Below are 16,204 nucleotides of genomic sequence, written 5' to 3'. Positions count from 1 at the left end.
TTAGGAATGAAATGAGCTATTGGAAAACTAAGTCTCTGCTATTAATTAGTCAATTATGTATTTTTATCTACAAAGTAATTTAGATACAAACAAGAAGTGTATGAATTAGTTTATACGAATGTTGTTTGGATTCAGTACACAGATTTGTTATTGAATGCTCATAAGATGAATGATAAAACCAAATGTAACTGACAGCAAGTTTGTAAATAGAATATAGATATGGAATATCATGCTTCTGTTAATATACACACTATTATTTTGTTGTTGTGACTCATGGGATGTTATGATGCAGCATGAAGTAATCATGTCTTTATATAATGTTTAGAATCACAGTAACAACAAATTAACTGTAACCAAAAAACCTTTCATGATGAATTTCTTGTATTGGATGTGTGTGTGTGTAACTCACACAAATTAGCTCACTTTTATTTTAAAAATGTTCTAATACATTTGAAAGAAGTATAATGACAAAAGCTTTACTGAAAGTAAAATTTGTTGTGCATGTAACTTTACAAAAGACACTGCTTCAAACTGAGTCTCAATCTGTTTTCAGTGAATCATAATTTTACCTGTCTGTTGTGATACATGACAAATATGTAAACAGGTTTTTGGCAGTCCGTTAAATGAGGAAGGCAAGTGGCATCAAAAAGTTATAACAGCTTTAACTTTTAGTGGCGTGACAAAAAGTTGCATCATGTGACTGGAATTTAGATGTTTTCACAAGCATCTTTGATGACACTACTTGAGTGACATCGCTTTGATTGCTTGTGGAAACTCAGATTAAGGGCAAAGATTATTCACTTAAGTTAAATCAAACTACTTGTGGTAGGTGCAGAAGGAAGCTAATGTAAGCATTGGCTGCAGTTATTGTTTTGCCCATAGTTTGGCAGCTCATTGAGATATGTGTGTGTGAAGAGTACTACTCATGATTCTGTTTCCAGATTACTAATTGGTTAAAAAGTAACAGTTGACTGTCAGAAATATATTTTGTTAATTATTTCAGATAGTTTAGTTAACTCAAAATATGTTGTCTTTATCTCTAAATAAACACACTAAAACCAAATTTCAGGTGACGAGTTAAAAAAAAGTTTCATTTTTCAGTTATAGCATTTTTAGACAATAGGATTTCCTGCGTTTGCTCTGTACATTCCTGTGGCTCTACATTTATCTCACTTGTTCATTTTCCTTGTAGTGGTGAAAGTGGTGCTGGCAAGACAGAGAGCACAAAATTAATTCTTCAATATCTAGCTGCTATAAGTGGCAAACATTCCTGGATTGAACAGCAAATCTTGGAAGCAAACCCAGTGTTGGAAGGTAAGCAGATTCTAGAAAAAAAAGTTGTTTATAACTTTTGTATAACAGTATATTTCTGTATGTTCATACACTTTATTAAAAATAAGTAATTGTTTATCGAGATTTCAGTAGCAGAATATTGCTTTAATGCAAAGTATTTCTGTTTGTTGCATAAGAAGATGTTGTAATGTGTTTTCTTGCAGTTATGCTCCACAGTTGTGTTGTGTTATCTCACTTAATATGCTTCTGTAAGAAGTTTCAATAATTAAAAGCAGTGTTATATGTGTAATGCATCATCTTCTGCTTCGTTATATACTAGAAAGTGAGGTGGTACACTGAGGTGCTGAACTTGTATTCAATAGGAGCAATCTTCAAATCCTCATCCAGTTATCCAGGTTTAAGTTCTTTGTGGTTTCCTTAAATTGCTTCAAGAAATGCTGAGGTTGTTCCTTTTGGGAGGTCATATATGTTAAATTCGAACCTGTGATCTTTTTACATACATACAACATTAATACTTGGTACAGTTACTATTTCATATCTGAAAATTCATTTATTTAGTAGAAGGAGTTGTCATTCAGAAATTCTTTTAATTTGTTTTTAAATGTTGGTTGGCTATTTGTCAGACATTTAATGCTATTTGGTGAATACCAAAGATTTTTGTGTCAGCATCATTCACCCCTTTCTCTGCCAAAGCCAGCTTTAACTCGGAATAGAGAAGATCAACCTTTCCTCACCGTCAGGTGGCTTGCGGAGTATGGATGTAGATGTAGATGTTATAGCTATGGACTTCACTGTTATTTTTGCATTGAGACGGGTTATTAATAATACATTTTATAGGTGAATATAAGTATTGCGAAGGTACTGTGAATATCTTGAGTTCCTTAAATAAATGTCTGTAAGGTGATTTTGGGTGGGCTCCAGCTATTATTCTGATTACATGCTTTTGTGCAATGAATACTTTTTCTCTTAAGAATGAATTACCCCAAATTATGATGCTATGTGAAAGTAATGAATGAAAATAGGTATAGTAGGCTAATTAACTGATATGCTTATCACCAAAATTTGCAATAACCCTAATTGCATAAGTAGCTGAACCTAACCGTTTCAGTAGACCATCAATGTGTTTCTTCCAATTTAATTTCTCATCAGTACGCACATCCAGTAACGTTGAATATGCTGCCTTAACAACAGACTTCTGTACCTAGTCTATATTTATCAATGGTGTTATGCCATTTACTATACAGACTTGTATATACTGTGTTTTCTCAAACTGATTCTTGTTTGTTGGGTGTGATTACTATACTTGTGTCATCAGCAAAAAGAACTAGTTTTGCATCTTCATGAATATAGAGTGGCAAGTCATTAATATACTGTATATTAAGAACAATAAGGGACCCAAGACTGAATCCTGTGGGACACCATACTAGATACCTCCCCAATTAGAGGACTCTGCTAATTTTTGCAGACTATCTATACTGTTAATTTCAACTTTCTACATTCTTCAAGTTAAATATGAATTAAACCATTTGTTCACTGTCCCACTCATACCACAATACTTAAATTTTCATGATTCACATAATCAAAAGCCTTTGAGAGATCACAAAACATCCGAATGGGTGATATTTGGTTATTCAAAGCATTTAATATTTGGTCAGTTAAAGCATATATAGCATTTTCTGTTGAAAAGCCTTTCTGAAAACTAAATTGACATTTTGTTAGTACTTTATTTTTACAAACATGTGATGTTGTGATGCCACTCTTGAACATGTTACTTTTTCAAGAATTTTGGATAAAGCTGTCAGAAGTGAGATTGGGCAGTAGTTGTTAGCATCAGACCTATCCCGTTTTTTATGAAATGGTTTAACAATAGCATATTTCAGTCTGTCTGGAAAAATGCCCCATTTCAGTGAGCTACTACATATGTGGCTGAGAATCCTATGTCTCTGTTTGGAACAAGCTTTTAGTACTCTGTTGGAAATGCCATCAATTCCATGTGAACTTTTACTTTTGAGTGACTTTATTATTTTCTTAGTTTCAGTAGGAGAGGTGGGTTGAAGTTCAGTTTTAACAAACTGCATAGGTATTGCCTCCTCCATATATTGCCTTGCATTTTCTAATGAATAGCTGGATCCCATTTTCTCTACAACACTTACAAAATTATTATTAAATTTTTCTTCTTCTGACTTCTTGTTAACAAAGTTTTCATTGAGTCTGATAGAAATACAGTCTTCCTGTGCTCTCAGTTACCCTGGTTCCCTTTTAACGATATTCCAAATTGTTTTGATTTTATTATCAGATGTGCTAATCTCAGAAATAATGCACATACTTCTGGAATTTTTAATAACTTTTCTTTATACAGTGCAGTAGTTTTTATAATGTTTCACTGTTTCTGGATCATTACTCCTCCTAGGTATAAGATACATTTCCCTTTTCTGTTTACAAGATATATTTATCCATGTAGTAACCCATGGCTTTTCATTTACATTACTCTTCTTTTCAAAGAAGATTTTGTAGCTATTGCTAGTACAGAGTGTGCATGTTACAAAACAGATGTATGGTGTATGATGTGTTCTGATCAGAAAGGCTCAGAGAATTTTTTATGGGGTCTTCAATTTGCTGACTTTCTATGTTCCACTCTTGTTGTTGTAGCTGTTATTTCTCCTTCCAGCTGCCAGTATTGGAGAAAACTCCACATGGATGCACTGTTTCTTGCCCTGAAAAATTACCCCTTGGAAAATTCATGTATATGGTATCCTCTCTCTTGCTCATTCATTAAATATGTTTTGTCTTTCTGTATGTCACTCATAGAAAAAGGTAAAACAGCGAATATCACTATAAGTGCATTAACACTAAAAACAATGCCAAATGTCAGCCCACATGTCTAAGTACCCACCACTGAGAGATGTGGCAAAATGATGCTGTGGGCTGCTGCATTTTCTGATACAGTCCCTCTCACTTTTGCACATCTTCTCATCTCCTACTTTGCTATGTGTATTCCACTTTATACACACATTTCCTTAGTGTTTTCCTCATTACAAGCTCTCTGAATGTTCAAGAAGCTAGGTAAACATACAAATTGTTTTCAAGATTATTGAGTGAAAAACAATGATTGCAAATTATGTGCTTTCAGTTCACCAGAATTAACAGGAAATGTAAACCATTATGCTTTAATCATTTTTGTATTTGATGATATGAAAGGCTGTTTCATATCTCAGTATGTTGTGGAATGAACAAAACAAATCTTTGACACTGTCAGAAGCAGCAGTACAAAACAAAAGAAATATAAGAAAAATACATTTGAGGAAGAAAGATATTATCACAGTGATTTACATTTTAGTCATAAAATGTTCACAGGTACATGAATGATGAAGTCGGAATGAAAAAAAAATGTGTAATGAAAACTTATATTAAACTGACATGTTACGAAATGTCATATTCATGATCTATGTAACAAGTACTAATGTAATGTAATTGCTTATTACATGAATGCTTGAGGGGCTTATCCTGTTACAGGATATGTTTCCTGCCACCATTAGAGTATGGTGTGTAGTTGTGCCCAATCAAGTTCTACACCTATACACATCATGTGCTTTTTGTAAACATTTTTGTGAGGTTTATGTAAATAAGTAAAATATGTATTTCTGGTTGGTGTCTGCATGGAAGGCTCATTCACTTACATTTTGTTTCATAGCCTCCATGAAAGTGACTTTCACGTAAGCATAACAAATGTATACTTTTATATTATGCCTACATTGAACTTCTTCCACTGCCTTGTCCAATGTGACTGCAAATGATTACACCTTATCTTTAATTATGGTCTCTGGTAAAGCATAAAAGCAAGCCCTGAGTGCTTAATACAATAATGCAAACTGTCTTTATAATATTGGTGAAAGTGTGTTTCATAACATCATCGTTAGATACTCCTAGACTTGTCTATGACAATAAAGGTCCACACATGATGCGTAGTCTGTTGCAGGATAGCAAAAATGGGGAGAGGCCTTACCACTTTCGCAATATATTCCAGACATAGTGCCATCAGAGTACCATCTGTTCAGGCCACTAACAAAGCTCATTGTGCTCACGATATTGAAGAAATGGTGACTGGATTTTCTTTGGGCAAGTGTATGAAAAGTAGAGGCACTGATTTTTGCTACCTGGGATGCATACCCTCATACCCTTCTTCAAAGATGGATTAAAACAGTTTAAAATAATGGAGATTATATTGAGAAGTGAAAAGTTACTTCCAAAATGTTACACCAAATATGGATAATTCATTTTGTTTTCTTGTTAATTAGCTGTTAGAGAAATTAGAAGGCATTACTTTTTGAACAACTTTCAGCCTGCTTGTATAGAGTAACATGTGAGACAGAGAGGTGAGGCAGACCAGAATTGAATCTGCGTGACAGATTAATGATCACATGTTTAGTGCACCGGCTGGCCTAAGTTTCTTGTTTAGGCAAATGCTGGGCTATTGCTATTTCTGCCTCAGAAAATATTGTATTCAAATAATTGAAACATGATAACATAGAACAAAGATTACATGATTTACAGCATTTCCTTCCCATAGGTTAACTAATGAATGTGGTAGCATCCAGCCACAAAGCTAAAATAAAATAAATTTACCAAATCATGAAAATAGTGGACCTTGTTTGATGGGATACACTCTAGGAACAATGACTTTCAATAACTTTCATAATAGCAACTAAAAAACAAAACTGCAACTGATTTATAGTCATGGCACTCCAAAAGTCCAACTGACGTGTTCATTAATAAAAATAGTACATAGGATTGCAAACTGGAGAGCTTAAGTTTCTTTGTACAAAATTAAGAACACAATACTTATCGTTTTTCATGTGAATTGAATGACTTGCAAGTACTATAATTTACAGTTTATGAGGGAAAGAAAATACAAAAAGTATTGATTTAATAAATTTGCAGACAATAACATACCTTTGCTATAATGGTTTGCTGTAAACATTTGTTATTTCATGATTTCTGTCTTCTTAAAGTTAAAACAACAAGTGTGTGATTAAAGGTATGAATGCAATTTCAGAGACAGTAACAAATTTAATGTATTAAAATTTATCATCATTTCAGCTTTTGGAAATGCCAAGACAATACGCAATGACAATTCATCCAGATTTGGAAAATATATCAACATCAATTTCAGCCAAGAATGTGTCATTGAAGGTGCTGCAATTGAGCAGTATCTTTTGGAAAAGTCTCGTATTGTTTCACAAAATAATGGTGAACGTAATTACCATATATTTTATGAAATGCTTGCTGGTTTGACAATTGATGAGAAGATAAGCCTTGACCTCAGAGGACCTGCAGATTATCGTTACCTCACAGGGGTGAGTAACAGTTGTCAATAATTTTCTAAAAAAAGAGAGAAATTTCTTTCAGCTTAGAATATTTTGGCAATGATTAGCTTATTCGTGTAGATAAGCTCATTGGACATGGTACTGGTCACTCCCTGGTCATTTTGCAGCACTGTAGACGTTGTAGCAATTGTACCAGTCAGTCATGTTACCCTCCAATGCTGGCATAAGTTGTGACAGGGAAGTGGCATGTATGTGCCAGTTGGTTGTATGGAATCAGTGTAATGAGATGGGATGTGACAGAACGGCAGAAAGGAGTTATGGCGACTTGACTATGACCACACTTTGTAGGAAGGCATCAGATCTGTTGTTTTATCAAAGTAGATGAGGGACCCAAGCAATAGACAGAGATCAGAGATTGCCAGGAGGGCCACATAATGTATAACTTTAACTCAACATATGTTTTCAGTTATAGTAAGCATTTTAGGCCATAGTAGCAGCATGTAAATCACAATTTATGGCAACTATGACAAATATAGGGTGTACATAAAGTCTGGGAACACTTTAAATTATTTACTGCACAAGAACCAAACATTGTAGAGATATCATACATATGTCATTTTGAAGAGAAACCCTGAAAGTTTTTTTTACAAACGTTTGATATGCGAACCATGTGTGACCCAGCAGATGTCAATTTGGTAATCGAATTCTTGCCATACCTGTCTCATCCCAGCATGGCATCGTCGATTGTGGCAATCGCTTCCTGTATTCTCTCCTGCAGCTCTGCTACATCACGTAGTAGGGACGGTACATACACCAGATCTTTAATGTGTCCCCACAGAAGAAAGTCACATGGAGTGAGATCTGGTGATTGGAGAGGCCATTTCATGAAACAGCCGTCCCTTCTGTAGCACAGCCAATCCATTGATACCACAGCTTCACGTTCAGGCACCCACCAACTTCAGTATGAAAATGGGGTGGAGCCCCATCTCGTTGAAAGATGAATGGAGAGTCCAATTTCATTTGAGGCACCAGCCATTGCTGCAACATGCCCAACACACAGAAACCTCACTCCACACCTGAACTGTCTATGTTTGCGACTAACGCTGAGTATCGGCAAATTACCAAACTATGCTGCGGCAGTATACATAAAAACAAGCTTTCAGGGTTTCTCTTCAAAATGATATATGTATAATATTTGTACATTGTTTGGTTCTTGTGCAGTAAATAATTGGAAGTGTTCCCAGACTTTATGTTCACCTGTATGTTTGTTGTTTCACAAAGTATATTCATTTAGAAAAGTCAGCTTCTGTGGTAGGCAGATATAATGGAGTACCACAGTGATCATGCTTATTATGACAGTGCTGTATGCAAATTATCCAGTTAATAAGTACCTGAAAACAAATAAAATGGTATTTGTAATAAGATAATATGTAAAGGGAATCTCTTATTCCTGTTAAAGTTAGTTTCATAAAATAATGGGTATGAAGGTGGGCATCCATGATGCCCTTCTACACAACAGCTGATAGTTGAAAGTTTCTTTTATATTAAAATTTGCTACAAATAGTAAATTTTAGCACAAAATCAGTATACAGTGTTAGAAGCTGGTTAAAAAACCCTTCTAATAATGCATCCATTCATCCCTGTATGATAGATTGTGTTGAGAAAAAGGTATGTTCACTTGAGAAATAACATATGTGGTAACTATCACATCTGCAAGGAATGATGTACTTCTTACAACCATGTAACACGGTGTAAGAAAAGTGGTGCTAAAATGATGTTAACTGACAGAGATTGAAGATGAGCCTCATGCACATCCAATGACAATTAGTTTCAAACCTGACAGGATCTGCTGCTTTTAGTGAATGCAGGTCCATTTCTATCATTTTATGACTGAACATTTTGAAGGAAACTGCATGAAATGGACATTTGAAGACAAATACTTTGCAAAACACTGTTGCTCACAGAACTTTATCAAGCTGCACATCTTCAGTGGGCCAGAAGCTGGACAGTAGCTGACAGAAGGCATGTAATGTGGTTTTGTGAATTGTAATTTTTGCTTCTTTTTAATTGATGTAATCTACTTAATGAACCAACAGATCAATGAGGCATTTAACAGGCAGTATGTGGAGGAGTAGATCACCCCTGAGTTGGTTCTGTGATATTTTAGGTGTGTTTCCCATTCCATGCATTGGTGCTATTTATTCATTTTACAATGAACATTTCATTTCAACATTCTTGCTGACCAAGTTGCTGCTGAACTGACATATACCAGTCAGTCAGGTCACATCTACATGTTCAGAGAAGATAGTTTCTGGATGGAGGATCCAATGGTGAGTGTCATCTTCCTACCCATCAACCATCCTTCCCTTCAACTTTCTCCCAACCGTCCTGTATTGTTTCTTCCTTCACCCCCTCTATCTGATACAACCTCTCATGGCCAGGACCATGTAACCATGCAGGTATTCTTGTGTGTATGTATATTCTGTGTTACAACAGTATGGAAAGGATAGACTGCTAGTCATGGCTTAGAGAATTTGTTGAGTCACAGACAAGCACAATGAATGAGAATGCTATACATATATAAGTAGTGGCAATCTATCCTTTTCATATTATTGGTATTCCATCCTGAACTTTCCATTGTTTTATTCGCACTAGTTAACTCTGCAGGAGGACATTTTTGAGTAGCTCAGCAATGTCTTTAGTTTTGTTTGTGCTCAGTGTCTCAACTATTTGGTGACTTGTCACCTTTACTTTTTCCATTACTTATATTCCACTGCAGACTTTCTATGACCATATTTATTTCCATAACATTTTGCTTTTTAAGAGTTGCTAGAAATGACAATTGCCACGATGCCCGAGGAAATTGTTAGGCTATATGAAGGAAACTCTGATTCTGAAAGCAAGGATTATGCCATGTGTTTATGTCTGTTTCTGTTGCTGACTGATTATTATGAACAATTTCTGTCTGTGGTTTATTACTATGTGAAGAGTTAAACACAATGCAAATTAAGTTACAGTTACTGGTAATGTAAGAAACATGCATCAAATTATGAAGGTGGCAAAATGTATGGGTCATATTATTTTATTTATCTGAATGACCTATTACTAAAATTACATATTGTACTCTTTCTATATTATTTAACTTGCATTATAATGATGTATCACAGATGTTTATATATTCCATGTTTTCTTTGTAATACATTCTTATAGTATCTTCTGCAGTAGTTGATTATTTTTGAGTATGTGTTTTCCTCTTTTAAGCAGATGCAATTTAAAAGAGTGTTACACCATAACAGTCTCTTAAATTGCCATGCATTTAAGATGGAGAGGGGAAAAAAGTAACAGTTACTTCATGTACTGTGTTTGTTACCTTTTATTAATAGTTGAATCTTTTATCACTCTCATTTCTTCATCAAATGTGTAGTTCTACTGTTGTAGTATACACATCATCACCAGCTGTAGTTTGTTTGCTTACTTGTTGAGGACTAACATGATTTAAAAAATGAATCACTCTTTCGATGAACTATTATTCACATTTATGCAAACCTTTTTTTATTGGCAATCCATCTCACTACTTATCCATTAGATTTTCTTGTTCTTTCTTCCATTTCTTGTATACTCTTTTTGTGTAGTGGAGATGCTTAAAAAATACTGTCTGGAATACTGATCAATAGTAGTGTGTGAAGTTTTAGGCATTTATATAGTATAAAGTTTCAGGATGGCAAAAATAAGATTATTCACTACTCATCCTTTGCACCTGCTAGAAAACTTTGGCTTATGACTTGGACTCATATACAGTATCTATACTTGACTTTGACCAATTCTTGTTGTTTATTTACTATTTCAAGGGAGGCACGCTAACTTGTGAAGGCCGTGATGATGCCAAAGATTTTGCTGTAGTCAGAGCAGCTATGAAAGTCTTAAATTTTAATGAGAATGAAGTCTGGGAAATTATAAAACTTTTGGCTGTGGTTCTGCACCTGGGAAACATCAAGTACAAAGCCAGAGTTATAGGTTTGTATCAGTTTATAAAATTCTCCTCTATACTTTGAAGTAATAACCTGGTAAATAATACAACCAAATCAATATTGAAACTACAGAAGATTAATTATTTACTGCAGGTGTCTTGTAGAAACTTAAATATGTGTGATTTTGAGACAGAAAAGAAGAGTCTGCTTACTAAAGCTGAAACAGAAACCATTGAATCAAGGACAGAAAAAAACCTTTCAAAAACAAAAAAATGTACTTTTTCAGAAAATTAACTCATATATAGAATACTGGGAGAGAAACTAAATATGATATTTACAGACACGGGATGGCAGGTAATATTGTCCCAAACCCTTAATCAGCAAAAACACAAAATAAAGGAACATTGAAGAAAAAGTATTAATGTGTAGCATGTTGGAAGGCATCTCTGTGCAATGTGAAAAAATGATAGTGAAGCAAGGAGATGAGATTTGTTTACCCATGGTGCCAGAGGGGACAGACACCTTCCATGTTGCCAAACATTCTGCAGTTTTGCTGTACACAACAATGAATAACATTGTACCACCACTGAAGTATGGTTACACCATAGGCTGGAGGAGAGCAGTTATCACATCCAGTGCTATTCATGGCAATACTTCTGGAGGAACAGTAAATTTCATTAGCTGATGGCAGTTGGTAAAGATGAATCCACAGAGCAGTTCAGAGGTTGGCTGCATTCTGACAAAGTGTTCAGTAAGAAGGTGAGGCAGGCAGTTAATATCTCAAACATGAAAGCTAAATACTAAAGCAATTAATTAATTTAGATGAAGACAAGTAAAGAAACTCCTGGGAAAAAGTTACTGCGAAAAATGTGGTAAGAACTTAACTTTAATTAAAAAGTAAAGTGGATGAGATAGAAAAATTTTCCAAGTGAATTTTGAAAAAATAGGCAGATTCCATAAAACAGAGGCAGATGGCAACTACTAACAGAAGAGGAAGGAGGCAGAAAAAACTGTTGATAAGAATTTAGAGCAGTAATTGCACAATGTTAAAAAATTGATTGCCACAAGGCATATAGTCACTGTTTACCATAGTTATTTTGGCACCTTAAGTGAGTAATGCAGTTGGCACCCACAGAAGTTTACTGCCGTATGAAAAGGCACTAACAGCTTTTAGGGCACTGGTGAACAAAACTGCATGTGACTGGTGTTTTGTTGCCGCAAGAGTAAAGACTTTTCATCATGCTAGTCTGGATGCAAAACTGTTAACTATGTAAGTGGAGGAGAAAAAAATCCAGATTTCCCCCTCCTGGTCCAAACACAAAATTAAGGCACTCTAGATGACTGTCTAGTTCATTTATATGGTAGACCAGTCCTTGAATATGGTGAGAATCTACTATGTGTTGTAACCACACCCTGATCCTGCTGTTGAATTCTACTTTGTGGCCAGCAAAATGATATTGACTATTGTTGGTCTGTCGATTTGTGGCAATTGTGTTCTGATAGAGAAATGGGCACAATGTCAAATACAAAATACTGAATGAAATGTTTATAGCAGTTGATGATTACATGGTATCACCCTCTGATGATGACATATGTTTCACACTATAGGAGATCTTATGTGTACTTCTAAACCTGTTACAATAAATCTGATGAAAATAGAATACATGGGACTCACTTTTAAGGGCAAGTAATGGATGTAATTTGTTTGTCAGAGAAGATGTCTAACCTAGATCCATGACACTATCCACATTGTTTTTTCCTGTTGATGTCCCTCTGCACACCTCACAGACTAAACCATAATATTGATTTTTTCTGATACTTTTGCTTATTCACTCAATGCTTATCACCTAAATAAGTTAACTGTTGTGATTCTCACTTCAGGCCACAACATTTATTGTGCATAAATAACTTCCGTAACATCAACATAAATTGTCAGTTAGTCCTTGTACCAAACAGTAATAGTTCTTGTCAAAATATCCATGCAAGCCACCAATAGAAACTATTATGGGCTTGTTCCATAATAGTGGAATAGAGTCCAAGCATGGCTTAGCTAGATGAGTATTTCCTAATGAAAGTTCTACATAAGTAAGTGGTGATGGAAATCATAAGTTCCGGATTTGCAGCATTATACACACAGTATGAAATCAAAGCATTGTGTAGTCTGTATGTAGAAGTGAGTTGGATAACAGCAACTGAGGAAGAGAATGATGCCAGGAAGTCTTTTATTTGGCTGCTGTGGAAGCTCACTGTGATAGTTGCTGTGTTCACAGTATAGGTATGCTCATTAGATGCGTATTTTGTATGTGATTGATGTCTGGCATATAAAGACTGAGATATCTTCTAATCATGAGGTCAGAAGAAACTGCATGCATGTTACTTCATTATCTTCTTTTATTTGTAGATTAGTAAATTAATGTAGTTATTTGTATGTGATGAATGCGCTTGTTGAATTTTCAGGCATTCTATTACAGTTATGTTTTCTTGTTTGCAGCTAACATTGATACATCTGAGATACCTGATAAGGTACATGCCAAGAAAATTGCTGACATACTTGGTGTACCAATAGAACCACTTATAGAAGCACTCACTCATAAAACAATATTTGCTCATGGAGAAAAAGTGGTGTGTATACAGATCTGTCAGCTGTGAATTTGCTTGTATTTCCTGTTCTCTATTTATCTGTATATAACTTTGAAAAACTCCATATTTCTTTCACATTTGCAGAGTACTTGTGAACTAAACCTTAGTCTTTCTTACAATGTTATTGTGAACACACATCTCCGAAATTAAAAAAATATGTTGTAACATTTACACATTATCTGTACCCAACATGAGGTGTGTGTGAGTGGCAGCATGTTGCAGCCTTTTTTGATCCTGTGTATAATGCCAATACTATTATAAATATAGTTTCATGCACAATTGAGTTGGACATACACTCCTGGAAATTGAAATAAGAACACTGTGAATTCATTGTCCCAGGAAGGGGAAACTTTATTGACACATTCCTGGGGCCAGATACATCACATGATCACACTGACAGAACCACAGGCACATAGACACAGGCAACAGAGCATGCACAATGTCGGCACTAGTACAGTGTATATCCACCTTTCGCAGCAATGCAGGCTGCTATTCTCCCATGGAGACGATTGTAGAGATGCTGGATGTACTCCTGTGGAACGGCTTGCCATGCCATTTCCACCTGGCGCCTCAGTTGGACCAGCGTTCGTGCTGGACGTGCAGACCACATGAGACGACGCTTCATCCAGTCCCAAACATGCTCAATGGGGGACAGATCCGGAGATCTTGCTGGCCAGGATAGTTGACTTACACCTTCTAGAGCACGTTGGGTGGCACGGGATACATGAGGACGTGCAGTGTCCTGTTGGAACAATGTTAAAGACTGCGATGGAGCTCCGTATGCCACGGTAAACTGGCTGACACTGACGGCGGCGGTGCACAAATGCTGCGCAGCTTGCGCCATTCGACGGCCAACACCACGGTTCCTGGTGTGTCCGCTGCGCCGTGCGTGTGATCATTGCTTGTACAGCCCTCTCGCTGTGTCCGGAGCAAGTATGGTGCGTCTGACACACCGGTGTCAATGTGTTCCTTTTTCCATTTCCAGGAGTGTATATACAGCATCGGGTGATAATGTGGAGAGAAAAGGGAGGAGGAGGAAATAGCAGACAGAAAGGGGGAAAGGAGGAGACAGACACAGTTACGGGGGAGGAAGGGGAGGGGTAAATGGACAGAAAGGGAAGAGGAGGAGGGGGCAGGTCAACTGATTGGGGTGTCATCAATGCGACACTCTTGACCAGGAATGGCATTATACAAATCACTCCACTTTGGCTGGATTCTGGATACGCTGTACATGGTAACTCCATTTTTGAAGTTTTGGAGGCACAGTGCTTTTCAGGCACCACAATATCAAGGGTGTACAGAGAGCTTCCAATCTGGTCAAACCACTACCACCAGAGCCAACTAATAATGGAAAAATGTGTTGGTGAAGAGTGGATCTCATCAGTTGTAATGTGGTAGCTGAGTATTCAGCATTGCCTGAGCATGTGCTCATTTGAATCTTCTATTAGTTCATTTCCTCCTCCCCCTGTTTTGTCCCTCTCCTCCTCCTTCCCATCTCTGTCCACCTGCACCTCCCCTCCCCTCCTCTGCCCCCCTCCTTCCTCCTCTGTCTATCTTCTCCTACCACTTCTCTCTGACCATCCCTTCCTGCCTCTGTCTCTATCCATCTCTCCTTTTTCCTCTCTATGTCTATCTCCTCCTCTCCCTTCTCTCTGCCCACCTCCTCCTCTTCTCTTTCTGTCCATTTCCCCCTCCCCTTTCTCCCCCATAACTGTTTCTGCCTCCTTCTTTCCCCCTTTCGGTTTACTATTTCCTCCTCCTTCTTTTTCTCTCCACATTATCACCCCAGCATCAATAGGTGATTGCTGGTTTTTACCCTCACTGTTTTTCTTTCCAGATAGTAAGTAATATGTGTACTAAGTTTGGTTGAAATTTGTCTGGGGATTTAGGAGGAGCTTTTTACCCATGAATTTGTCCTCACATGCTCTTGTCATGTACATCTCACATCTGTTTAACATATTTCACATATATTTGTAGATGTATTTCACCTATACCTCTAGTGAATTCTGCTCTGCAGTTTTGTTTTCATGCAGCTCAATGTTTACAGTGTTATATCTCCTGGACTATGTGTTGTTAAATTTATATGGTTTTGCAGATACATCCAGTGTATAACATCCAGTGTATACTGTCTGCAAAATCATGTCATATCACCAGGACTATGTGTCATATGATGATACATTTTTGCAAGTACATTCAGTGTTGTAAGTGAATACTCTCCACAAAATGGTTGCAAATAGAGTTAGCAGTAAAAAAGTAATAAATTTAAAGGTCATGCCTGTTGCAGCAGTTTTACTGCATGAACAGCAAAAATGTAGAAAACGATAAACTGTTTTCCTTTCATCATTTTGTGGAAAGTCAGTGAGGAAAAAAGGTGTCTTAAAGGTCTGAAATTATATGGAAAGTTGGTTGCAAGCCACCCAGTGCTCTCATTCTCAAACACTGGATGAATACAGTGTAGCTATTTGTGCATCATAAGGTACACTTCTTTTTCACTTCCACCCCTAGCCCTTTGGAGGTTGGTGGTTCTTACACTCACAGTATTTCTTTCCAGATGGTAAGTGATATGTGCACCAAGTTTAGTTGGAATCGATCCATTGGTTTATACATACATACAGGCATTTTATAATATTTATGAATTGTAATAGCAGATAGATGTGCCACAGAACAAAAAATCAATTGCAGGTGATGATCAGCTATTCCATCTGGAAGAAGGTCTTCTCACTATGGGGTACAAAAACCATTGCTCTCTCACTGTTACTGATGTATTCACCATGAGAGATTCCACAACTGTGTTGAAGTTTAACATGTATCCTTTATTTCACCATTTCAGTTGCACATTTATTTTTATAATGACAATTTTTATCAGTATTTGATGATACTCAGATCTACAGGACGATTCAAAAGAATGTTTACAAACTGACACGGCACATTGGGCATACAAAACATATCAGTCATCATATAGGAACTGGGGGTTGCAAA

General features: G+C 36.4%; 1 protein-coding gene across 1 annotated transcript in view; it reads left to right on the top strand.

Annotated features, from left to right (window-relative positions):
- LOC126272544 (myosin-VIIa-like) overlaps nucleotides 1–16,204 on the top strand; it is a 332,006-nt gene that overhangs the window by 49,197 nt on the left and 266,605 nt on the right. The window contains exons 5-8 of the mRNA XM_049975462.1: nucleotides 1,193–1,314; nucleotides 6,391–6,647; nucleotides 10,466–10,631; nucleotides 13,077–13,207. Of these exons, the coding sequence (XP_049831419.1) occupies nucleotides 1,193–1,314; nucleotides 6,391–6,647; nucleotides 10,466–10,631; nucleotides 13,077–13,207 (676 nt within the window). The remainder of the gene's footprint in view (nucleotides 1–1,192; nucleotides 1,315–6,390; nucleotides 6,648–10,465; nucleotides 10,632–13,076; nucleotides 13,208–16,204) is intronic.

The sequence above is a fragment of the Schistocerca gregaria genome, chromosome 5, assembly GCF_023897955.1.
Source record: "Schistocerca gregaria isolate iqSchGreg1 chromosome 5, iqSchGreg1.2, whole genome shotgun sequence".
Classification (NCBI taxonomy): domain Eukaryota; kingdom Metazoa; phylum Arthropoda; class Insecta; order Orthoptera; family Acrididae; genus Schistocerca; species Schistocerca gregaria.
This window is presented reverse-complemented; position numbering and strand designations above follow the sequence as displayed.